The following is a 26,327-nucleotide window of genomic DNA, read 5'->3' as shown; positions in this document are numbered from 1 at the left end:
CGAGGCTGGGAAGCGGCTCCCAGCTCACCTGGCACTGACGGTGCCAAATCCCCGGCACGGCAATCCCGCCTGACATCACCTCCAATTATTTATCAGCGAGATACAGCCTGGGAGCTGCCAGCTCAGCATCCTTGCCTTTCTTCTCCTCGCTGCTCGCTCCCCTCGATTCCCCAGGAAAAAAAAACCAAAAAAGCAAAAAAGCCTCCCGATTCCTGATCCCCCTTTGATAAGGTAACGCCGAGGGTGACGGGAACGACGTGCACCTTCCACGTGGGCTCGGTGGCTCCCGTGGCTGCTTCCAAGCCCCAGCGCCGGGCAGCGCAGGCAGCTGCGGGCTCGGCTGCATGAGTCACAGTTTCGGCTGCGTGGGCACTGCTTTCTTTTTTTAAAGCACCAGCCCAATTTCAGCCCGACGCCGGCAAGCGGGGAGCTCGCCCGCCTCTGCCCGAGGCCCAAGTTGGGCTTCGAACCCTGCCTTCGAGCTCCGGGGCAAGCACGATCTCTGCCGAAGGAGGGATGCTGAGCAGACCCAGGGGTTTGGTGCTCAGCTTTGGAAATTATTCTCATCTCTCTCCTCCTGGGCATCACGGCAAAGCAAACGCCTGGATTGCTGCGGGCTGGTTTCAAAGCAAGCTGAGTTTCTCCTGTTTGGAGCTTTTCCCCTCCGCCGACCAAGGAAAGCCTGTGATTTTTCATTTATTTTGAAAAGAATTTCCCCCTGCTTGTTCAAACGCTCCCCGTGCCGGCTGCGGGGGGAGCTTTGCTGCAGAAATCCCGTTCGAGCTCAGTGGGAAGCCTCAGTTGCGTGGCAGGGAGCCTGCAGCTCAGACAACACAACAAAACCTCCAAAGGCTTCTGCGGTCCCTTGGAAAGGCAGCAATGGCCCCAAACCCACAGACCTCTCCCTCGCCACCCCCTATATCCATCCCAAACACAGCCCAGATACTTCCAGCTATCCCAGCAAGGAGCTCGTTCATTTTTAAGCCCCCCTTCGTGCACGGACACGAAGCAGAGATGCTGAGTATAAAGCATCGCTGTGTGGTGCTACCCTACGGGACCGGGGGGACCCCGAGCTCCTGCGTGTCCCCCCGTGGAGCCTCATTGCTTTTTGCACCCGTGGGACGTGGGGGACACGGATGGAGGTGCCCCTCCAGCGCCCACTTACCATGACGGTGATGCCGTCCTTCTCCAGGGGGGTCTTGTCGTAGGTCACTTCGCACACTCGCACAACCGTGGTGGCACCGTACTTCTTCAGATCCTGGGGAGGAAAGGAGACGAGGGGTCTTACGATGGGCAGAGCTGGAAAAATCCCGCTGGGTTGCACCCTGGTTATCCCCAACGTGGCCGAGCCCTGTGATGACCACACGGACCCACAAATCCCCCAAAACTGCATCATGCCCACTTCTCTGGATGCTCGAGCAGAAATTCCCATGGTCTGCTTGGCCTGGGAAGGAAACATTAAAACAAATCCCAAGGAAACTTTAAACCCCAGGGCACCAAACCCCTCGCGTGGGCATGGGGCTGGATTTTTTATCCTGAGTGCCAATGGAGCCATTTAATTTTAAAGCCATGAAGGTATTTGGAAACACACTGAATTCCCCATGTAAGCACCCAAGACAAAGACCAGGACCACAAAATAGGAGGACTAAAAGACCAGGACTAAAATAGCACCTGAGGTCCCAGCACCAAGACCAAAACCCACAGCATGGGACATGATGCAGAGCTGCAACGGATGCCCCAAAGAAAAATCCCCGAAAAAGGGACAAATCCAACAAAAGCGGTGTTACCGGTGTTGAGCAAGGTTTAAACTCCCCTTGCAGAAGTGCGTGGAGATGGATGAGGGCTTGGCGCATCCCTCTGAACGCACTCAGCATCTTGCCCGGGGCTTCTTTGGGACTGACGAAGGCATTTTGCTGCCGTAACCCGCGAGTTAATTACTCGAACGCGCTGCGGGCACGCCGGGACTTGGGCTCCTTCCAGCCGGGCTTAGCACCCGTGGCACGGCTTGCCCCTGGATTACGTGCCGGCGTATCAGCCACGGCTGGGCGCCGCCTGAGATCATCCCGGTGCCTGCTTGTGGCGGGCCGGGGGCTCGGATGATCCCGCTGATCCCTTCCCAGCATGCGGCTGCCAAACCGCGGCGAATCCCCGCGCGCTCAGCCAAAAATCGCAGCGGCTGGAAAGAAGGGGAATTTTGCCACCAGCACAGGGCGGCTGTGCCGGGTTTCTCCCTCGTGTTCACACGTGTCCCTGGTGCTCACGTGTTATTTTGGGTATGGGGGAGTTTCCTGCTCTCTCGGAGGCACTGGGATATTTGGGGTGGGAAATCCTTTATCGAGGTGCCAGGGAGGTGGCGTGCGTTTGCGCATCTCGCTGCAAAGCTCCCGAGGTAACGTTTTGCTGGAGCTGGCCGGGGATGCAATGGGGTTGGCAAAGCTCTGACAAACCCCGTACTCGGGGTCCTCCAAAATATCCCGGTCCTAAAAAGGACCTCATCCGGGATGCCATCGGGGCTGGGGGGTACCAATAGGATTGTGTCGGTGTCCTACGGATGAGCTACCCCACGATCCATCCCCATTGCATCCCAATGAGCCGACTGCAGCTTTAACCCCCAAAAGTGCAACGGGACCACGATCCTTCTTACCTCCAGGAAGGTGCTGAGTGTGGCGTTGGTGGGGTTGTGGGTGATGAGGAACCTCATGTTTTTGTAGCAGACCTCCACCGGCGCAGGGCGGTTCATCCGGGCCATGGTGGGATGGGAGGACGGTGACGCAGAGGTGATGCTGATGGCCGCGGGGGGAAAAAAACCCAAGAAAAGCGTGGCGTGGAGGGGAAAACAAAACCCAACACCCCTCTGCGCTTAAAAAAAAACCAACAACAAAAAAACACCAAAAACAGGATCGAGAACTCAATGTACAAACGTTGTGCAAATAATCCCAGCTCCTGGGAGCGCGCCGGCTTCCTCGACACACCGCAAGCCCCCCCGGGGTGAAAGCCAAACGGTAGTAATAATATTAACGATAATAATAATAATAATAATTACAAAAAAAAAATAATAAGAATCCCTTTGCTGTAGTGTCGGCGTCCTCGGCGTGTGCAATGGCGAGCGGCTGTCGCCTCCGGTGCCGCGCTCTAGAAAGGCCTCTGCGTATGGGGATGGTGGTGGCACGGCGGTGGCCCCGTCACGTTACCCCATCGGGGTATGTGGAGTACTTGGGGGCGGCAAGGGGGGCCGGGAGCCTACGGGGCGGCGGCGGCGGCGGCCGGCAGCGGTGCCTGGTTCGGGCAATCCATGCACGGGAGCCTTGAATGGTTAAATCCGAAGGTCGGGACGCCGGGCGAGGCGAGGCGGCCGGGGGCTGCAGTGCTCAGAGCTGCTTCTCGGCACCTCCATAAATCCCGGCGGAGAGCGAGGCTGTTAAGGGGAGGGAAAGTACAACGCGGAGGTCAGGGCAGCCCCGTGAGTCAAACCAAAGGAACCCCCGGCACCGCTCTCCGTGTCTCCAAAAGATTCAGGGTGGATGGGATGGGGATGTGGAGATAAAACCCTATTTGCATCAAGTGGATGGAGCTCACAGCCCTAATGGCTTGCGCCAGAACCTGCATCCCCATTGAGCATCCCCAGCCTCAGCCTGCTCCGACGTTCGGGGTCAGGGGTGCAAGGAGGAGGATGAGGAGGCTCCGAGGTGGTGAAGGGCGAGGGGTCCTGGCGTTCCTGCCCCGCGGGTGCGGGCTGTGCCGGCTGGCACGTGCTCGCCCCAATCCCTCCGCAGCCGCCCGCCTTTTTACGCAACTCGGCGGCGTTTTCGTAACCGCCCTGGCAGCACCCCCGTGGGGGCGGCGTGTCGGGGCAGCACCCCGATTTCTCACCCATCCCGTCCCTCCGGACCTTACCCGAGCGTCCCGGCAACGTCGGCACAGCGCACAACGCGCCCAGCCTGCCCCTAAGCAGCCACACGCTCCCGGTGCGACTCGAGCGGCTAATGTCAACCAAATGCACCCCTAATGCTCTTAGGCCGACTAAGCCGCCTGCAAATGAGCTTTTTTTTTGGGGGGGGAGGGGGTTGGCGGAGGAGGGGGCGGTAGGCGGGTGGTTTTGCTGTGTCCGGGGTTGGATGCTCCTTCGCTCGCCCCGCTGCCGGCACACCGCTACCCACGGGGTCCCCCGGCAGCACGGGGACACCTCTTTGCCTCCGTGATGGTGATGGGGAGGAGAAAGCCACGGGGTTTGGCCAGGAGCCAGGTCCTTCCCAGCCACAGCACCCTTCCTCAGGGTGCAAGAGCACCCAAAGGTGGGCACGATCAGCAAAATTCAGCATTAAATGTCGCCCTGGCCACCCCAGCCTCCTCTCCCCGAGGTTAAACCAGGGGGAGCAAAACCCAACACGACGACCACCACGCAAACAGCCAAGAGAGGACGGACCTGGAGGAAGATGAGGACGCTGCAAGCCCCGTGCCGGGCTGAGAGAAACCTGTTTTTTCCCCAGATCGTCACCTACCGGACTCTTGTTTTGAAGCCCGTCCCGTCCCTGGGTCAGCGGCTGCTTAGCGCCGCGTGGCCGGAGCCTCAAAATAGAACATAAGCACATAAGTAACCGGAGCCGGGCGAGCACGCGCCCCCTCGCCTCACCTCTCATCTCCCGGAAAGTTTCCCCTGCATCATTTCACCCCAAAAAGGCTCCGAGGCAAAGAGACAAAGCGGGTCCCGGAGGTGGCTGAGCACCAGCATCACTGCCGGGCTCCTCGGCACCCAGGCATCATTTCCAGGCATCCCACCCGCTTGTTTTCCAAGTGGTTTGAATGAAAAAAAAATAAATGGGAAAAGAAAATAAAAAAGCCGTGAAGCGGGTGATGTGGCAAGGGGAAGCTTTCCGACTGAAACGTGCCCGAGTTGGCTGTGCAAATCGCGGATTTTCCCGCTGCCGGTGCACTAATTGTTAATTATTTGCAGCACGTGCCAGCCCTGGCACTGCCCCGGCGTGCAGCACAGAGCCGGGATGGGTTTATGGAAAGGAGTTTAAAGGGGGCCAGGCACCAAAATTGAAGGGGATTTCGGCACAGATCCCCTCTGCAGACCCTGGTCCCACCAAACCCAGTTTTTCTGGGTGAGGGATGAAGCAGGAAGGACACGAGGATGGGAGCGGTGGCATCCACGCCACACCGGTGTTTTTTTGATGAAGAAAAATAATTAATCACCTGTCCTGCGGGGATGCTCTGCAAAACTCAAACCTAGCCTGGATTATGGGGCGATACCGGCTGCAGTGATGGGTGCAGGGCAGCTGCTGCTCCCTGCAAAGCTTCGTTAAAAATGGGCTTCGTACTGGGGCTGTGGGGGTGAGTGGGATGTCCCAGGGGGGATTTTGCAGCCCTCACTGAGAAAATCCCATTTTGGCGCTGCAAGTTCGGCTGAAGGATGGGAGTGGGGTGAGAGCTGCATTTGGGGTCTGATTCGAGCAGCCTCTCAGCATTTTATTTTTATTTTTTTTTGATATCCCGCTTCACAGACTGGTTGTGGTTGGAAGGGATTGAGTGCAGCTCTGCACTGCACGTCGGGAGCCATAGTCCGGTCTTCGCTTCGTGCTCCATAGGTGCCCTGCATATTATAGGGTATTTTTTTACTGCCTTGGGTGTACTTGCTGCCAGCAATGGAGACTCACTGGGAACTGATTGTGTTTGAGAAAAACGAGCACTCGTTTCCCACAAGGTCTCATTTCCAGGGGAAGCATTTCAAGTATTTTGGCAACTGCACGTCCCAGCAATTCAGCCCAAAGCCCATAAATTCCTAATGGATTTTCAATCGCAAATCATCCCCGGCCATACAGGCTGCGGCGTTGATTACCATATTAAGTACGGCAGAACAATGCGGACAAGGGGATTTCAGCTCATATTAATAACCTGCCAAGTGAATAAATACCCTTCAGACTCGAGAGCTCCAGGGGAGCAGGAGGAAGCACAAGCAGTAAATCAGCCCTGGATGAGGATGCGCGGTGGCGCGGTGCTGGTCCTCCAGGCTCAAGCTCATCGGGGTGAAGCCCAGCGAAGGAAGGGGCGAGCACTGGGGACTCGCCACGTGGTCCCAAATGTCCTCACCTCGCAGCTCAGCTTGGCTGACATGACAGCAGAGTTTCATTTGCCCCAATCTGTGCTGAAAACTTCATCTCTGCATGCATACACGGACTTCAGCTTGCTTGGATGGACAAAGTCCCGTCCCCGAAATTGTCTGCGTGCATTTTGGAGCTGCTGTGTTACCACGACATGCTGCCAGGTTGGGGGTCCCACGGGGATGGGATGCCCATGGACGGATCCTGGTGCACAGCAGGGTGCAGGGAAGAGGATGGTGCTGTCATTTGTGTCTGAGAAACCCAGAAAAGGGTGACCTGCAGAACTCAGACCCAAAAGAGAGCCCCGATTTGGGGATGGCACAAACGTGGAGCAAGTCACCCAACAAGGCCATGAGCTGGAAATCTCCAGCTCCTATTTGCCATGGGGATGCCCCTTCTAGAGATTCAAGCATACAAGAGGTTTTGTAGACAAGAGTCCCATGAGGATACAGGGTAAACGCACTCTGGCATGGTGAGGAAGCAATCACAGAACAACCTAGGTTGGAAAAGACCTTCAAGATCATCAAGTCCAACCACCAACCCACCGAGTCCCACCACTAAACCATGTCCCTTAGTGCCACGTCCACACGTCTCTTGAACATCTCCAGGGATGGGAACTCCACCACTTCCCTGGGCACCCTTCCCCAAGCTGCCTTGGGGTTGTTATGACCCAAGTGGATGGGGATGCTGCTCCAGGACACAGGAACCACCAAGCCACCACCCCAAGCACACATCCTGGAGTGGAAAGGAGCACCAGGCTCCCTTCATAATTATTTATTTGCAGCCTGGTGGCTCCGTGGTGCACACCTCGGCCTCATCCCGGCCATCTGGGGAAGAACCCTGCAATGGCAGGGATGGGGCTGCTTGTCCTCCCCGTACCTCGACGCAAAATAAAGGGCAGGTCTTCCTTGATGCAGCTAATCGAAGGGCTTGGTCGACGAGCAGAAGGCAGGCTGCAGGAACAGACGGTGTTTGGTGTGACGGGGGTTAGCGGGATGCAGCTGCTAAAGTCAGGTTTTCCTAAACACAGCAACTCCCTAAGCAAAGGAAAAGGAAGCTCCACAGAGCCAAATTGTTGCTCCACGTGGGTTTTTCACTTGGAACAAAGGGCCTTACTCACCCAGACAATGCGCATCTTACCCGTAGATAAATATAGCCATCCCCGAGCGCACTCATCTCATGTTCAACGTTCACCTTCAGAAAAAAACGAGCGAAACACCCATCTCTGTTACATCTGCTCGGCGGGTTTCAGCCCATGCAGCAGGATACCACCAACCTCTTCTTCCACTTATGATCGAGTCCTTCTGCTCCCAGCCGCAGCTCCACCGAGAGCATCTCCATCCCGACACCCCCAAAAGCGAACGCAAGTTTCTGAGCGGTCCCAGTCATTCCCACGTAGCGGTTTTGCACAAACCCACCCCTTATCTTGGGGCTGCCGACACCACCACCGTGCCCCAGGACCTGGAGGAGGCGCGGGGCCATCGCAGGGGCCGGCTGGAGGAAAGCGACCGCGCTGAGATTTCCTCCAGCCGCATCCGCGCGGAAGGAAACGGGAACTCGACAGGAAAGGTCCGGGAGGAGAGAGACAAAAACAAGAAACCCCGCAGGAGCCCGGCGGCTGGGGGCAGAGCTGCAGGCGGCCACCAGCACGTCCTGCTCCAGGTGCTGAGCTGCAAAACGAGGACGAGGAGTTCCTGCATCTCCCTCCGCTCCCTTTTAGCAGGTGGTAAGACACCAGCTCCCACCTACACTCGCAGAAAAGAACCGCGTGGCCCCTTATCTTGTAGCCTCGGTTGGGTTGAAGGAGTTTTTGGTGGTATTTAGGAAAGAGGCCGGGATGCTGGCACGACGTCAGAGCGGAGATTCGCAAGCAGGAGGCACTTGGGAGGCAGGGAAAAGAGGGAGGACTGGGGAAGATCAGATAGCTCGGCAGACAGACAGACAGACAGACAGATAACAGCACGGTCCTCCCAGCGTTGTGCAAGCAGGGAACGCACCCGAGGCTGGGGTAACACAATCGACTCCTTTTTATCTTTTATTTGCACTTTTATTCTTTGAAGAGGCACCTACAGCCCCGGAGGTAACACGAGATGCTGCAGACATCCCTTTGGCACCCCTTTAGCTGCTGTTTCGGGTTTCACCCCCCCTACAACCCTCCCCGAGCAACCTAAATACGGGGTGTGCAGAGACGGCTTTCTTTTAGCCCAACTCCCGCTTGCACTCTAAGAGGTTCGGCCAGTGGGAGACGCTCATGAAAAATTCAAAAAAGGCACCAAAAATTCAGCATTTGGGGGAAAACGATCCGTCCCCCTCCCCACGGGTAACTCACGGGCGATGTGATCCTGGTTTTATGATCCGGGATATCCCCTCCACCGCCTTCCCCCACCGGCTTGCGGCGCCGACGTCAGAGGCTCTTCCTGGCTTGGATGTGAAGGGAAAGGAGGAAAAAAATCCAAAAAAAAAAAAAAAGAAGTAGGGGGGGGCGAGGCCAACTCTGCAGGGAATGGTAATTGCACGCTGGAAGCTGGCTGCCTCCCAGATATGCAGAGAGGGTTTTTGGGGAGGGTTTGGCTGTTTGGGGATTGCCAGTCCCTATGCTCCGGCACCCGATGCACAGGGAACTCCAAATACCGGGTGCTGTGTCCGCTCACACCCCTCAGGGATTTCTTTTGGTGAGAGAAACTGGGAGAAAAAAAAAAGAGGATTCTTCCTCTGTTGGGACATTTCCAGGCTTGCTCGAGAGCATCCACGGCAAGATAAAACCCGAAGGATCATCCTCGCCCCGAGGAACAACCGACCCTGGCGCTGGCAGGGCCCCTTGGCCACCACCACCACGTGCCCCTACCACCCCAAATATCCATCGTGGCCAAACGTCTGCCCCTCTGCTCTTGCGGTTTTGAGCAAATCTAATATTCATGGCAGGTACCTGAAGGGCAAATGGGAAGCGCCAGGAGCGCTGGCAGCAGCTCGTGGGGATGGGAAGGACAGGAAGGGCTGTTGAGACCTTCCCATCAAAGCCTGGCTCAAACTTGCGCCAGGAAAGCTATTTTTGGGGAAAAAATAGCATTATTTTCTGCATTTTTTCCCCCCGTCCGCCCCCAAATCGCTGGTTGAGCCCCCGTCTCCAACCGGACCCCGACTTTGCTCTCCGATTTGCGCGGCCCCGCTCGGTGGTGGGGTCCCGGTGCGTAGGTGTCGGAGGGCACCCACACCTCTTGCTCCTGCCACCTCTGCAAGCCCTGACCAAAGGGCAGAGGCAGCCCTCTCTGCGTCACCGGCGTGTCTTGCACAACCCCGCCGCCGACCGCCGGACGCTTGTTGACGAAGAAGGGGGCTCCAGGGGACTCAACCTGCCCAACGGGGGCGGATTTCGACCCGCGGGGGGTGTTGCAAGCACACGCTGTCCCGCAACGTGCCGGGGATGGCAAAGCGTGGGATAGGAGGAAACATGTTCGGGCTGCTTTGCGATAAGCCCTATGGAAAGATCTTCTCTGGTGGCAGCGAGCCAGCATCGATCAGAGAAGCCGAGCCCCGAAGACAGGCAGCTCCTCCGAGTTAATGGCAGCAGGCTGAGAGGGATTTCGCGGGTCCTTGCTCCCACTTTTAGGTTTCCTCCACCACCCACAGCACGTGGGTTGGCAAAAGTGGGTTTGCGAACGCCTCCGAGCCGCCGGTTTCTGATGCACGAGGACAAAACCTCGCAGGGCTTTGGTCTGACCTGCCGCTGCTCTTGCGCAAACGCCCAGCGCCGAGAGACGCCGTGCTGGTGTCCCCCACCCGCTGGAGCTGGCTGAGCAAATAAAGGTGGTTTTCTCTTAAATAAAAGATCAAAGGGAACGAAATGCTGGAAGTCACAGCCGCCCCTGACATCCCGTCAGTCAGGTAGATGGGGGGCCAGACTGGGAGGAGGAGGAGGAGGCAGGACCAAGCATTGCTTTGGAAGAAGAAGCCCGAGCCAGCAAGTAGATGGTGCTCCGGAAAGGAGATGTTTTGCATAGCCACTGCAAACACCGGGAGACTTTAAGCACTGATTTCTGTGGCAACCAACCTCCCAGACCCCAGAATCCCAGAATTCAGATCAGCAACCAGCCACGTGCACTGGGGTCACCCAGCGTGGAAGGCCTCCAGGAGCAGCATCCGACTTCATCGGTGGCTTTATAAAAGCCAGCAAACAACCTGGCGTCTCGGAAAGAGAAATCACAACCGTCTGCGTGAGCAAAAAGCCTGCTCTGAGTGGGAGAGGCCCGAAATGCTGCGGGATGCTGCTGCTCACTCATCTTCCCGGCTTGGTAGAGAAAGCAAGGGGGGTGTTGTGCAGCACTGCGCAGCTGGCTGCAGTGCACCGTGCCCAGGTGATTTTGGAGAGCACTGCAGAAGGCTGACGTCTTCCAGGGATGGCAAGAAGGGAAGAAAAGAGGAGATTAAAGCTTTATGGTCAGGAAAACCTTTGCTTACGGTAACAAAGCAGACACTGCTGCATGTGAACACTGCAACAACTCGGGATGCCACGTCCCGTGGGAATGGTGCAGCAAGGAGCAAACCCAGCAGCAAGACATTGCTACCCCAAAGCACGTTTTTCCGTGTTCCTCAGACAACGTGGAGGTGGAGCACTCCTCACCCGGAGCTTTTCAGGCTTGGAGGAGCCCCCGGCTGGCAGCGCATGCTGCTGCTCCCTGAAATGCCGAGAGGCTTGCAGGAGAGCACCTGATTTCTCGACAAAAAATCCCCAAGAACTGCTTACTCACGAGCACGCTTTGGCTTCGAATTTCTTTCATCGGGGCTATTTTGCATAAAACCGGTGCTGCCTTTAGGGAAATGCAAATTCCCTGCAGAACGGGAAGCGTTTGGACGTGCTGGCTGCTGAGCTGCGCCGGGCAGGGACGCAACGCTTTTTTATCACCTGAAAATTAAATCAAGGCTGAGATGCGAAAGCCTCCCCGCCCTGCTCAGCAGGAAATCTTCCCCAGCTCCTAGGGCTGGAGCTGGCAGGGACGGGACAGACAGGACGCGGCGTTTCATCTGCGCTCTGCACGTCCTCCCCGGCCCCAGGGGGACGTTTTGATGGCCTGGAGACACGCAAGCTGCTCTGCTCCCCGTGGTTTCAGGGACATCTCGACACCCTGGCGTGGGTGGCATTTCCTGACCACCCTTGCTGCGCTGGAGCAGGCTCTAAGCAGGCCAAAAGCAATCGAGCTTCCCCGGCTTGGATAAATAAAGCTGCAAGCCTCAATTCATCAGTTCTGATGATGAAGCCAGCAGCCAGCTGCCGAAGATATTAAATATTTATTTTCAGGCTCACCTCGATGCATTTTGGCAGAAAACCTGCTGCTGGCTGGGCATCCCCATCACCCCTTTCTGCTTAGGGAAACAGAGGTCTTTAGGAGCGGGTTAAATAATTGGCTTGAGATTGGGGCACGGGGACACACGAGATGGATTCAGGCTGGGGGACACGCAGCTGTTCCCAACCCACCCCATAACGGGTGCTCTCCGGGGAGGTTTTCTCTCCATCTCTTTTTTTCTGCTGCTTCCTAAAGAGCCCGGCTACAGCAAACAGAAAATATAACACCAGGGAAAATCTGCGGAGACCACGCAGACGTACCCAATGCTTAGTGCTGGATCAGTTCCTCCCTTACAAAATCAGCCGTACGGAGAGGCAGCTAAAGGAGGGCATACCTATTAATACACCTGGCTGAAACCCATAGAATTTTAACTATCTAAGCAGAAAAAAAATGCATTACAGCGCCCTACAGGAGCTGTGCACAGAGTGCTCGCAGCAGCCAGCACAAAGGACGCCTCGCTAACTTTGCAAATCTGTCCCGCAGCTTTGGCCCCGCACGCGAGAGCTAAGAGCAAAACCGGCCAGGGAATGGGCAGCCCCGAGCATCGAGAAGTTCCTGGTGAAACCAAGCACCAAATGAGGCAGGCTCCTCAAATTGTGTCTTTTTTTTTAGGTTGAAACGGCCTTTTTTTTTCTGCATGGAAAAGCAAAAGGAGCATACCTAATTGAAGAAAACAGCCAAGCGAGCGTCCTGCATGGGTGGGGCAGCTCATCCCAGTAATTTCACCTCCTTCTAACAAGCACTCTGCTGGGCTCGACCTCCCTGCTCCTGACCCACATGGCCGTGGAGTTGAGAAGATGGCTCCTGGATTCCCGGGTACGGTTTAGCATCCCTAATCCTGCACCAGAGCAAGGGGTGAATGTGCTGCAACATCCTTCCCGTGGGGTATTTCCTCTTCCCTGCTGGTAAATCGTGATTATAGCGCGCTGGATGCCAACAAGGACAGGGGGAAAAGACAAGGACTGGTGAAACCACAACAGCCAGCTTTTAAACACGTGAAAGCTTGCCTCATCTATGCCAGATTTCATGCAAGAGTCTGAATATTTTTCCTCCAGCATTGGGGTTTTCCTCCATCCCCGCAGACCCCGGCATTTTCTTAGGGGCTCTCGCTGGCAGCTCCCTCCTGGGTGATTGCACCAGGAGCGGATCCCACCTTGGGGGATGGAATTAAAAAAAAAAAAAAAAGTGGATTTTCAGCTGGCTCCGTTCCCAGCCCATCTGCAGCTGTCCTGGCACGGCGTCGTGGGCAGCACGGGGTTGGGACGGGCGGCCAAGGGTTGCTAAATGAGCACTGTAATTGAAGGCACCAGCACAGCACGAAACTGCTGTGTTCCCAGGCAGGAATTTCCCCAGCATTTTATCAGCCTCCTGATGAGAACAACCCCCCCCCCCCCCCCCCCCGCCCCATTTCCAGATCTACCGTAAACGGCATCCATCAGCTGGATGGAGCACATCCTCTCTGCAGTCATTACCCTGCCCTGGGCAGGCATTTACTAGAAACACAGCAAAACGAGTTCCCCCGAGCTTTACCCACGGGCTGCGTCTGCTCTGCCTGGCAGTGATACCTAAAAGACTTCGGGGACCTTGCCACAAGGCTTCCCTGCAGAAAGGCGGGTGCTGGATTAACGGGATGTGGTCACAGCGCTGCTCAGGGGCTTTGGCGATGCAGGTTTCTCCTGCTAAGCAGGACCCATGGCCCCTGCCAGCTAAAAGGACCGCAGTGAGTCTCATGTAGGTGCACCACGCAACCTTCCCCTTGCTCCAAGGCAGAGGGGTGCAACCCAAAATCTGCTCCCAGCATACGAGTCTTGTACTGGGGTAGGAACAAGAGATTTTGGTGGATGCAGAGAACTTTGAACTCACCCATTTTGCTGCCACAATCAGAGATGTGAGGACCGTTGCTGGTATGGAGACGCAGAGGGGACAGGCACCAGGGCCATAGGCAGTGGCACAGTGTCACTAACTCCTCACCTACAGCACACCCCGGCAATCCCCCCAGGTTGTGGCCACAGCCCCAAGGACGAGGACAATTCCCAGCAGCCGGCGCCGTGGGTGCATCCCTTTGATGATAAACCCCGGTCCTTGACCCAGCCGCTTGACTAAAACAAACAGAGCTCAACAAAACCTCCACTGACTTCAGCAGATGGCAATTCCAGCAGTTCACAGGGGGAACTGCTGCCCAGCTGCCTGCACGATGCCTCTCCTGCGTTTCACCTGCAGGATAACGTTCAGCATTTTATCTGCAGGAGAGATACGACAGCTGGAGAAGCATGGAAGACCACCGAGCATCTTTTTGTTGTCCCATTTCCAAATCCATCCCACTGATCCCATTCATGTTAAGGACGCTTCACTTTCTGAGCCTACAAATGCCATTCCCCATTCCCTCCCCCCCCCGCCTACTGAACATATTTCCCAAATTCCTCTTTCAGTTTTGAGTTAGCATTTTAGAGATACATAAACATATACATAATTTTTTAGCTTAAATTATGTAAAAATATAAGGCTGACCAAAGGGGGGAACCATTAAGAAAATCAGAATATATACCTGAAAATAGTTTTGGGGAATACACAGCAATTTTTAAAGTAACAGAGAAAAGAAATTAATTTTTTAAAGGGGAAACGGGTACCACAAAGTTGTGCTATGAAAAAAAAAAAGTCGGGCTGTGGGTTGCCTTGTTGGCCTTTACTTGTATGTAGTTCACGGCCAGCCACCAGCCTGGTATCTGGGGGGAAAAGACCAAGCCAAGAAATTTTCTGCACATTTGACATCATTCAGATGGGCTTAAAAAGAGGCATTTTTTCAACTTTTGAAAGTGGTGTATTGTGCCCCTACAATTTATCACAGAGCAACAGGACAGAGGATGCTCAAAAGGAGCTCAGGAATCCATAGTAAGCCACATTCATGTGGGATTAACCCAGTTCAAAACATCAGCTTTTGAGTCTAACTTCTTGCTTCCAAATCACGCCTTTTTGAATGAGTTCACTTTCAGGAAGCCATCCCACATGCTCGCCTCGAAAAATGTTTGTCTCTGGCTTGCCTCCAGCAAATCAGATAATTGGGAGTTTATAAGTTCATAACTTGAGCTGAAGTCAGAAAGTTTCATCTTTCATTTTCCAAAGCTGATTCACAGCCAGCCTGGCCCGAAACGTGGGCTTGCTTCAAGTTTGCTGTCATTTCAGGGTTCATTTGCAGTTTAAAACGATGCTCTGGTTGCACCCGCCGTTTCCCGTGCTATCATCCAGACTCAGCACTGGCACTCGTGTGCTTGGAAACATCTGCGTGGCCCCAACTCATTGACCTTTATCGAGAGAAAAGCCCCCAGATTTGCTGCCTTACTACAAATTCAGAGGAATGTCAAGTCAGGATTTTGATATCGGGGCTGCCCTGTGCCTGAATCATCAGCATCAATGCCAAACACGGGCACAGAGCAGAAACAGGGCAGCAGAGTTGGGGAAGAACATCTTGGACTTATTTTATGGGCTCTGAAGGAGACATTTGAGCTTTTCCAGTTGCCCCCTCTACTACATTGCTACAAGAACTTAAGCTTCCTAATTTCACTGAACCCAGCTGTATTTCTGGTCTGCAAAGTAAACAAGAAGAGAAGCGAGCTTTTTGGCTCCCTTGGAAACTTTGCAATCCAAGAAAATCAGACGAAACATTCGAATATGCTTAGGTTTGTCCATCAACAGTCTTGATTTCTTAGGGACCTGACCCTGCGTTCAAACCGACCAACGCTGCACTGACAGCAATATTTTTGGGTCCTGTGTGAAATACGCCTGCAGTGGCCCCGCTGCCAAGTCTTGCAAAAGTTCCCAGGCCATGGGGCTGCTGCTGGCAGTAGGGAGCCATCCACAGAGGTGCATCCATTGCAGAGTTCACTGGGTTGCCAAAATGTCCTGGGTCACCAGGGAAGGGGCAGAAGCAAGGATAGACATGCACCACGTTAAATAAATCTTATCAAATCTTATCCTGGTGGCTTTTGAAGATCTCCAAGGAGGAGACTCCATAACCTCTCTGGGCAACCTGTGCCAGTGCTCAGCCACCCGCACGGCACCGAAGTGCTGCCTGATGTTCAGAGGGAACCTCCTGTGCTCCATTTTGTGCTCACTGCCTCTTGTCCTGGCACTGGGCACCACTGACAAGAGCCTGGCTCTGTCCTCTCTTCAGCCTCCCTTCAGGTGTTTGTGCACATTGATGAGATCCCCCGAGCCTCCTCCTCCTCAAGCTGAGCAGTCCCAGCTCTCAGCCTCTCCTCACAGGAGAGCTGCTCCTGTCCCACCATCTTTGTGTCCTGTTGTTGGACTCCGTCCAGTAGGTCCGTGATGGACGGACAAAATTCCTGCACCCGACTACACGGAAATATCTTAGCTGTCCCCCTCTTGGGAAATCAGCATTGAAACTACACATCTAGAGTTAAAGGATATAATTTCCTCTCTCTTTGCCCTGCCCATGGTCATTTGAGGACACAGACCACACGTAGGACATCCCAGCCCATCCTGGAGACACAGGCCTTCCCGCCCTGCTGCCGCCTTCCAGCTCCAAGCAGTGGGATGACAGCGCCCAACTCCTCCTTTGGGTGAAGGGAAAAGCACCCCACAGTGTGGTGGTCACCCCAAATCCCCTGTGGAGGCCTGGAGGCAGAGCCCGTCCAAGGCACGGAGCAGGCCCGCTTGTAGCGAGGGATGAGGCATCTGGCCGAGCCCGCAAGGTGGAAAGTTCAAGTGGATTCTGTTTATTTGGCTTTGCAGAGAGCAGGCGCCCAGCCTGAACGTAGGCCAAGCACCTTCCCATCGCAGGAAGTCTTTAAATAACCACCAGTGGTCAGGGCTTTGGTTTTACAGCTCTGCTGGATGGAAACCCGGCCCTCGCCCTATGTCTGCTTCAGCTATTTCCTTGGGTACACAAGGTAGCTGCTCACCTCCCGGCCTCCTAGGCCTTCAGCATACCCACCAGGACCACGGGCTTCGTAAAAGTTTGCTAGAAGCAGAAAAATCTCTCTCAGCATAGGCGTAAAAACATCTTTCCTCCCATGTGAGAGAAATCTTACTTGCTTCACGTCTCTTTTGTGAGACTTAGTGACTGACTTCACTCCTTGGGTCTGCCATTAAGGCCCATACTTAACATCTCACCACACTTAACATTCACCTGAAGCTTTTCTGCACCACCATAAGGTGCTCCTCACCAGTTCAGAGAGTTAAAACAGCGAATGAAGAATAAAATCCTCCCCGGGCTGCTGGCACCCCCTCACTCCTCCACCTCCTCCTCACTCAGGATTACCCCATCCTTGTTGGAGAAACCCCTCGGGGGCAGCCAGCGGGGCCTCTCCCGCGGTTTTTGCCAGCGGGACTAAGAGGCAGATAACGCCCATCGCCCCTAAAAGGCTTTCTTATGTATTTACCTTGGGGATTTGGAGCCAGAAACCTTGCCAAGATCTCGGCTGAATGGGTCACCCAGAAGATCCTGCTCTACAGATGGAAAGTTCCCAAAGGCTTTTCGCTGGGAAGCTGGGCTAGTTTGGGATTTTGGCAGTGCAGGCTTGCCAGGACTCTGGGGGATGGAAATGAGTTTTTTACCTATAGCTGTCATTAACAGATTATCCTAAAATGACAGCTGGCAAGAAGAAGCTCTGTAAACAAGCAGAAGAGCTTTTTACAGTCAGAAAACAAGACCTTGCACTGACCTCCTCCCGGGCAGATTCACTGGGGTGCAACAAACCAGGATTTTATTTTAAACCACGCTTGTAAAAAGTTAAAAAAAAAAGCTGCTTCCTTGACACTCAAGTCAGGTAAGGACACAGTAGGCTATTCTGCCTTATAAATAAGCCTGCTCTTGTATACACGTGTTTTAAAATAAGCTTATGAAATGTAAACATGCAGGCCTTAAAAAAAATAATAATTCGCCCTCACTGAAACCGTTTAATCAGGGCCGAGCGAGGCTTCCTTCTCCGCTTCAGAGCTCTGCACAGGGGATGCTAACTTAGACCCAGGAAACCCCACAAATAACACTCCCACAAACACACAGTCCCATTTGCAATTGTTCAGCCCTCCTGTCCCTTGAAGGGTTGGCCTGGAAAAATACAAAAGAAGAGCAAAATCAGGTGTTTTTCCTGAGGACCAACACTGCAGCTGCACTTCTGCCCCAGTTTTGAAGCACGTGGTTGTAAGAAGGAGGGAAAGGGCTCCCTCCAACCCATGTGTAGCACAAGCACTTTCCACGCTGCCTATTTTCTTTGCGCTATTAAGACTGATGATTTTTCTATTTGCCCCGTTCCCCTACACCCCACCAGAGAAGACAGCCACCAGGAAATCTGGGCTGTAAAAATAAAACTCACTTTTGGCTTTGGAGGAGCAGGTGCAAGGGAAGAAACTATTTTTAACCCTTCTTTTACAAGGAGGGAATACCGGGAGCCCTCTGAGCGGGGCTTGCCTGCGTTTAGGAGATTAATCTGGAGGCAGCGAAGGGGTCTGACGGGTGGTTAATCTTGGTGCTGGGTGCTCGGGCCGGAGGAGCAGACATCAAAGCATTCCTGCAGCTGCTGGGGAAAAGGGAGAGGCAGCAGCCGGCGGCTTTGCCTCCTCCCCGCTTGGCTGCTGGGGCGACACAGCTCTCCACGACCAGGGAAAGCTGCTGAGATGTCTGAGCAGACTCCCGGAGCCAGATCTTCCCGGTGGATTTGTCGCATTTCCATCCTGCCGCAAGCCCAAGGGGAGAACCACGAGGAGAGAAGCTGGGGATGCCCAACGGGAAATACAAGCCCAACGGAGACCCACCACTGAGACCAGCCAGGGAAGGTGTGCATGAGTTTTTTCCATGCCAGCTAGACCTGGAGAAACACCATTTACCCTTTGCATTCACTCCTTCTCTAATTAATACAGAGACAGAGGGCTGAGGAGCAAGTCAACTTCTGGAAGTAACTCCCCATCCCTCATACTAACTACAGCAGCAGCATGGGACACCCACATCCCTATTTTAAGAGATTTATTTGCACACATCAGTTGCACGAGATGTAAGTTATTGTGGTCTATGCCTGTTCAGACCATCTTTCCACCTCACCAGGCACCAGATGTTAACCAAAGTCCTGCCCACGAGGATGGAGGACAGCAACCTTGAGGAACCAGAGTTTGGGTAGGAACCTTGCTGTGGTACGTGTGCATTTATAGGCAGCGAGATGTTGCCAAGAAAAAACGTAGCTGAAGGGAGACATTCAGGAGCAGACCTTAATAACAGAGATAGGAGAGCACTGCATGGCTAGTTTCACCTCACTCTTGACTGAGTATTGGTTTGGGGGAATACTGCAAGACAAATACTATGATTTGAATAAAAGCTAGAAATTTTGGCTCACTGAGTGCCAAGTTTTCTTTCATTCACTAGGGGCTCTTTTTTCCCCTGTTGCACTGACAACCACAATGGTTGGCCGTCAGAGGACACAGGTTTCCCACCCCACCTTCCCACCTCTGACCAACAGCCCGGGAGTCAAAGGGCTGGTCCCTCAGCCCCAACAAAGATTCAGGAAAAGTCAGCCTCCTTGATGGAGAAGGCAAAGGGTAAATTTCAGGAATTTGCCCACCACAAGCACTATACCAAGTGCTGGTGAGGGAAATCGCAAGACGAGCTCCCGGCAAGCTCAGGGGAGCAGCAGCTGGTGTCTGCGTGTCTGTCCCGGGACCCACAGCAGAAGCTTTGCCTGCCGCAGGCAGGGGATGGATCAAACCTCTCACGAGCAGGTTCGGCAGCGATCCAGGAGTTAACATCTGGTCTCGGAGACGAACAGCACGTGGAGGGTTTAGCAGGACCTGACATCTCAAAAGGGTGGCTAAGGCGACTCTGCCAAAGGCCGGTGCTTGAGACTTCGCCATCCAAGGAACCAAAGGGCCTCAGGCAGGCCATCCCAGGGGACTTCTGGGTATGCTGCATGGACCTCCAATCTCATTAAAACTCCAGAGACCACAGAATCCAGCTCCTGACCTTCTCCAGAGCAGAGACGGCAGAACGTTTCCTGTTATTTATAGCAGCAGGAGAGTCTGATGGGAAAACCCCACTTGTGAAATGCGGGCTGCCTGCCATCGCGGCTCTGCGGAGAGCTGTTGGGCTGCTCTGAATTCCTGCCCGACGGACTGCTCCACCCCTGCGCTGGTTTCACCGTGGGCAAGACCACGTCGGGAGGCTGTGTGAGAGGAACAGGCACCTCGATCCCTCTCGCTCGGTTGCAAAGAGCAACTTGAAGTAAGGAAGCCAAGAAAAGCCGAGCATCCCAGGCAAGGGGGCTTCAGCTGTGGGGCTGCTTGGACCTGGCAAAACCTCGAGGAGCACATTTCACCCACACAGGGCACAACCTGAACGAGGCTGCCCGCCCTTTAGAGACTTTTGCCAGCCTTTCAAGGGAGCTGCGGAGAGGGCACAGCCCCTTCGCAGGTGCTGCCCACCTCCTCGCAGCACGGTGGGATGTGTGCTGGCATGTTTCCTTGCTGGCAGCCGAATTTCCACCACCCTGGCGCGCACCAAAGGTGCTTTCCAGCTCGCTTAGTCACTCAGGTGCAGGAAAGCTGGCAGCCCAAAGGCAAGCTCTTCCTGAAACAGGACGGGCTTTGCCGCGGGCTCGGCGGGCGAGAGCCGCCCAGCACTGGCCCCGTGCGAGACGAGCGTTTGCTGTCACGCTGTCGAGGAGGAATCCCATAGCTTCTGTTCTGGGCCGGCGCCAGCGCTGGTTTCTGCTTGCTTTCCGAGCCGAGGGAAGCGAGCAGATGGGCTGTTCGCTGCCGTGAGATCCTGTGAATGAACTCACCAGCCGCGATAGGAACAGCCGGCTCCTGCTCCCGCTCGGCTGAGCCGCTCCGGCGGCTCTTCTCCGGCTGAAACGCTGCGGGTGCACCCAAAGTAGCCACAGCCGCCCTGCTGCAGCCCCAAGAAAAACCACCAAGCTTGGGGATTGGCACGGGACGGCAAGCATGTCAAAGGCTGGAGCAGCACCGAGTGGCTGCTGAGGTTTAGGACCATGCTGGGGCAGCACAGGTCGCGCTCCTGAACATGAAGGTCCTGCTTGGAGTTACAGTGCTACGGGTAGGATTCAGTTTGAGAGAAGAAACCTGAATTTAGGGAGCCAAGAGCTCGATTATGGCCAACAGAGTCCTTTCAGCAGACCCTAAAGTGCCTAGTTTCTCAGTGGGCACCTCCTGTGCTTCTGCCCCAGCTCCACTACTGGGGAATCCCCATGCTTGCGTGGCCACTGTGGGAATCTGAGACCCCTGCACGCCTTATCCTCAGCAGTAAAACCCCAACCCAGAGCCGCGGCCAGACCCTAAGTGCGTCTCCAAACACATCATGCCCTTGAGAGACGAAGGCTGGGGCTGGAAAAGGATCAGCAGGGGAGCAGGAGACAGCACAGTGTGCTGTGCAGCGTGCATCCCCTCCACCCGAGGTCCAGAGCACGTTACGCACCAGCCTCCAAATCTGCCGCCTGGCTTTCGGGGGAGCTTGGCAAGCCACGGCATCCTGAAGGGATTTCATTCAGCTCTCCGCGGAGGTCTGCGAAGAGCACGGCCGGATTTGCTCTCACGGCGCTGCCCTGGGAGATCTCAGCCGCTGTGATGGACAAGCTCCTGCTGAATATCCTCGGGCCGTATGCCTAAAACCCCAATTAATAACCCCGTGTTTTGTCAACAAGGTCAGGCCAGCAGCGAGTCCAAGACTTGGGGCTGGCTAACCTTTTTTCCACCAAACATGCCCAGGGATATTTTGACTCCCTGCCCTTGGGAAGTTTATTTGTGTAGGTCCTTTTCACTTCACAGCTTCCAGCAGCGGAAGGCGCTTTCTAATAGCCGGGGAAAGACTTCGCGGCTGTGGCCGGGGCTCCCCGGCGCTGGAGCTAGAAAAGCAGAGCACCTGCCAAAGCTGCCTGAGAGAGTCCAAGAGGCTTGTAATTAGCCTGGGAGAGAAACCAGGGCAAGTGCACCACGGAGCTCTCACCCCCGGCACGTCAGACGCAACGAGACCTGCAGAGAACTTGCAGGATTTCTTCTTGCTGGAGGTAAAACGTTACTGGGGTCCCAGTGCCCCAAAACGAGAGCAATGGGGCACAACAGAGAAAGCTGTGCCCGCCTTCAGCCTTTTCAGTGTCACGTCATCCAGTAGGAGATGATCCAGTGCCAGACCAGCTCAACCAACGCGCAGGACCACAGCTCTGCATCTGATGCTCCCAGTACTTCCAAGCATCAGTGGACATAAGGGATGGATCCGAGAAAACAGCCTAAATTAACCTCTGCCTGGCACGGATTTCAGACTTTCCGAAGCATTTCTCAACCCAGCTCCCCGGCACCCAAGACGTGCAGGGTTCGTCCCTCACCTCGAGCACAGAGGGAGAAGGCTCCAGCAGCTCCTCTTGGCGCAAACGCTTCTGCTCCAAGCAGCCCAGAAATGTTTGCGGGGATTCGAAAGGGCTGGATGAAAGGGACTCGAGCGAGCCTCCCGCGCTGTCTGGGCTCTCCTGGAAAATGATTTGCAGATGCTACAACTGGCTGGCGTGCTCTTCACCCAGACGGAGTAAGCGTCTGGCAGGCCCATTATTTAAGAGGCACTAGTGCCTCGCGCGAAGGGTGTGTCCTGGAGAGCCCTGAGATTTATTGTTCAGATATAAAGGGGCTGAGCTCTGTCCCGGGAGCACCGCAAGCAAAAGCAATGAGCTCCTTGACACAAGAGCCAAATGGCTCCCGCTTATCGCGCCTGCAATTATTTGCACAGGAAGGGGAGGCCAGGAGGGCAAAGGCACCCCAGGGTGACGCGGGGAGGAAAGGAGGAGAGAAAGCCATGCCTTTTAACAGCAACTGGGACGTTTTCTCCGGCACATTCCTCTCCTTCCAGTAATCTTGTGGCAGCCTGGAAAGATGGGTTGTGAAACCCAATTCCTCCCCGCCGGCAGCCTCACACGGGGACGGGATGGGGATCCGTCCTACTGCAAACAGCACAGCACCCGTAGTTAAACTGGTAGCAAGGAGAAAGCCTTTCCCACCGTGCGTCTCCTCCCCAAACCCCCTGCTCGGAAGGGGGCTGAGTCTGAGCCCCCACGTCTGAGATGTGCACAAAGCGGAGGTGATTTGAATCAGAATAAGAGCGGCAGAGGCTCCCAAGCTGGGTGAGAACCGCCAAAATTTCAAATGGATGGTCCATGGAGCTGAGCCCAGCTGCTGGTTACATCTTCTCCCCGTCAAAGCCACTTGGGAGGATGAGGGAAAAGCAAAGCCCCTCAAGCTGGGGCAAAGGATACAGCCCGCTCCGCGTGATGCAATATTTACCTCTTCCCGAGATTTGGGCCAGGTCACACATTTGCATCACCTCGGGCTGTCTTTGCTCAGGGCTCGAAAGTTAAATCCTTCGGGTTTCGGTGTAAATCCCAGCTGGGAGCAGGAAGAGAAGCACGGTGGGATGCTCCAGAACAGCTCCTCGGGGGAACCTGGTGTCTCCATCCTTCCATCAAAGCCGGGCAAAGCCACGCGCCGGCCGGCGGGGCGCAGCCGCGTGCCGTGCCTCGGCCTCTGCTTTCAATTAAAGCCGTGAATAATTTTTTTTTTAGCAAGAAAGCCCCGAACGGAGCCCGCTAACGGCAGCCAGATGTGCTGCTCCTGGCAGCCGCAGGTGCACTTCGAGATGTGGCCAGCGGGCAGGTGGCTTCGTGGGGGAAACCAAGTAAAAAAAAAAAAAACGAATTTAGGGGCAGCTGCCAGCAGAGCGAGTCTTGTGGGTTCGAGCAAACTGCACCGAGCTGGTCCTGGATGCCTCGCGTTTGGGTGAGGCCCTGGGGCTGGAATCGTTTTATTTGGGGCACGCAATAGCCGTTGGCTCCTATTGTGCTCGCCTCTGCCAGGAAGACATCGGTCTGGCTGCGTTACAGCCGGCGGTAATTACACGCCAGCGATGCCTCCTCGGGAGCGAGGAGGGACAAAAAGGCAAGAGAAAACCTAAACGGTTCTGTGATGGGATGTGGAAATCGCCCCTGTCCGGGGCGTTTCGTAAGCGCCGGCCGTATTCCCCGAAGGACGCCGCTCCGCCTTGCCCGGCTATAACCACAGCGAGCAGCCTTCCCTGCCGCCCCGAGCGCACGGGCAAAACTCAAACCAGATGCTCCAAGATGTCTGGTCGCCGGCTTGAAGACATTTTCTTTCATCTGGTAATTGCTGCTTCCAAGGGAGAAGATCTTAAGCCATCCTCAAGGCTCTTTAAGGATCTTATTTTTGTCCTTTTTGGACCTCGGAGCACCTTCTGCCTTGGTATCTGAGCCATCCTGCTGCCCCCATCCCCTCTTCGGAGCATCTAAAGGTTGGCTCGAGTCTCCTCGACCCCATTTGCACCCCCGGGGCTGGCTTATGGCAAACCCACTGCAGGAGGTGCCACCAAGATGGGGTGCACGATGCAAAAAAGGCCAGCCCGGGGTGCAAAATGCAAACCTGAGACGTTATTTTGTTATATTTAATGTTATTTGCAGTAATTGCAGTGGGAACACCTCCGTCTAAAGTCACATCAGGAAGACATCCCCCCCTTCCCGCTGCTACGGCTCTGCTCCTCCGAGAACCGACGCGCCCAAGCCTGAAGTTAATTGAGGTACATTTTTGCTGAGGATTTCCTCTCGTCTTCTTCGGCTTTTCTAGCTTTGACAAATAAACAGCCAGTCCTCCAAGCTCGGGCTCTTTGTTGCTTGCGGTTCCTTCCCCTTCGCTTCTAAGAAAGCGAATAACGGGAGCGGAAGGGTTGCGAAACACACCCCGACCACCCCTGGCTTCAAACACAGCGAGAAATCAAGGAAACGGGGAGAGAGGAAAGAGGAAGAGCAACTGCAGGGAGCAAAAGGCCAGCTGCACCTAAAAGAAGTGCTGGAAGCCGCGGATGGTGATGCAGGCAGTGAGAAAACACGATGCCACCGGCACCACCAAGACCGGCGATGGCAAAAAGCGCAGGAGGCGATGCGCAACGGGAGGTCCGGGCTGGAGCTGCGGTTGTAAAGGAGCCTTTAAAAAGGATTTGGAGAGTTTAATGCCTGATGTGATGTGCTAAAACCACCGCAGAACACAGAAGAGATACTCTGGGCGGAAACCCACTCGCTGTGGAGCGATGCAGCGGGTTCTGGTTTGCTCCCAGGAATTTGCTCAGCGCCGGGCTGGCACCTGACGTTGGAGAGGAGCGAGGCTGGGAACTGTTACACCAGCAGAGCGGCTTCGCCGGGAGAGTGGAGAGCCAAAAATAATCCTGCTAAGAACCGCAGGGCCCAGCTCCTCCGCGGCGATGCCAATTTACGCACGGTTTAACGAGGGCATGGCCCTACAGACGGATGCTGCAATGAACGTAAAACCCTGCTTCAGACAGACAAAGGCTGATGCAGTTTAGGTTAAGCAGGAAGAAAAAAAAACACAAAAAAAACACAGAAATCAGCTTTTAAGTAAAGGAAAGCTTGGGGAAAATAAGGGAGCTGGCTGGTGGTGGTCAGGAGGCTGGAGAAGTTGGGCACCTGGAGAAGATTTCCAGGCAGGGAGGGTAGGAACCGAGCCCCACCTGCCAAGGAGAGGGTCCAAACCAGAAGGAGCAGTTCAGCATCCCCAGGAATGACCGCACAGCCTCCAAAAGAAGTGCAAAAACGCACCCACCGGCCAAGAAAACCCACAGCAGAGACGGCGAACGTGGCAGCAGAAAGAAAGAGCGGGGGAAACGAGGCGACGAAGCGGGAATTTACCACCCCCAGGGGGCAAGCAGAGCCCTGACGGCAAATCCTACGTTGGAGCAGGCTCAGATGGTGCTGAGTTTTGTAGGGTCTCATGCACGGAGCCTCAAGGCTGCTTGGTAAGGTTTTAATCACACCCTAACGAGTCGTGGACAGGCCCTAGGCGCCCAGAGGGGACCTGTGCTAGGGAGCTGCATGCGTTTTGCTCCGATGAAGTTAAATGCCGTAAATCAATTCGGCTTTGAGCGAAGCACCTGGCTCAGCCCCACGCAGGAAAACTTCTGCTTCGCGAGAACAGGGCAGAGATTTGCACGGCCGGGAGCGAGCCCTCACGTCGCCACCCGAGGCCGCGAGCTGGAGGGAGAAGGAAGGACATTACCAAAGGCTGCCTTAGGAAAAAAAAAAAAAAAAAAAAACCCTCTCTTTTGCCAAAAAGGGGTTTTGCATTGCAAAAGAGAAGAGTGCTAAGGAAATCAGCTCCAAATGGGAGCACCTCTGTCAGCTGGTGTGGGACATCCTTCTGCAGGTCTGGATGGTGTAATGGGGAAGGTTGGAGGAAGGAGAAGCTTGGTGAGAGCTCTGCATGGCCCAAAGCAGGACAAGCATCTCAGCAACCCTACAAATCAACAGAGCCTCCAGAAAGTGCAAAATGGGTGGCGAAGCGGGGTCCCCGTGCTAGATGCAGCAGTGGGATGAAGCTGGGGGAGCAAACACGACTCACCCAGACCGTCCCCACCGCAGGGATGAACCCTCCTGCCCGTCCCAACCACACCGGAACCACAAGCATTGGGTTTTTTTTTTTAAGACCTACGGCTCTGCAACTCTTTTCCCAGAGGATTTGCTGGGGCCCAAAACGTTGTGGTCGTGCCCAAATCCCGCCCCACGCCCGCACCTGCCCAAAGGGATGCAAAGCGCATCCGCTGCGTTTTACTCTCGGGGAAGCTCCACCGGGATTGAGAGGGGCGAAAATAAAATAAAATAAAACAAAATAAAGGCACGGCTCTGTTTTTCCAGCTGACGGGAGGAGGAGGGGAGCTTAAACGCTGGCTGGGCTTCGGGAAATTCGACTTCTTGGCTTCTCTTAAGACGGCAGCCCCGCTCCCCAGGCACCCTCCCAGCGGCTCAGCGCTAGCAGGGGGAACGGGACCGAGTGGCGGGGCTATTTGTGTAAATGTTCTGTACCGGAGG

The 26,327-nt window shown here is 54.9% G+C and overlaps 1 protein-coding gene across 3 annotated transcripts in view; it reads right to left on the bottom strand.

Moving 5' to 3' along the window:
• Positions 1 to 26,327, bottom strand: part of PTP4A3 (protein tyrosine phosphatase 4A3) — a 40,246-nt gene that overhangs the window by 7,733 nt on the left and 6,186 nt on the right. For 2 of the 3 annotated variants that reach the window (XM_083822236.1, XM_083822237.1), the window contains exons 2-3: positions 2,645 to 3,415; positions 1,166 to 1,258 (exon numbers count right to left, since the gene is read on the bottom strand). In XM_083822236.1, coding sequence (XP_083678362.1) covers positions 1,166 to 1,258; positions 2,645 to 2,749 — 198 coding nt within the window. In that variant the 5' untranslated portion in view covers positions 2,750 to 3,415. Of the gene's footprint in view, positions 1 to 1,165; positions 1,259 to 2,644; positions 3,416 to 8,430; positions 8,454 to 26,327 lie in introns of those variants that run through there. The other variant, XM_083822238.1, reaches the window with a different exon arrangement.

This window comes from Anser anser (genome assembly GCF_964211835.1).
Source record: "Anser anser genome assembly, chromosome: 2".
Taxonomy (NCBI): domain Eukaryota; kingdom Metazoa; phylum Chordata; class Aves; order Anseriformes; family Anatidae; genus Anser; species Anser anser.
This window is presented reverse-complemented; position numbering and strand designations above follow the sequence as displayed.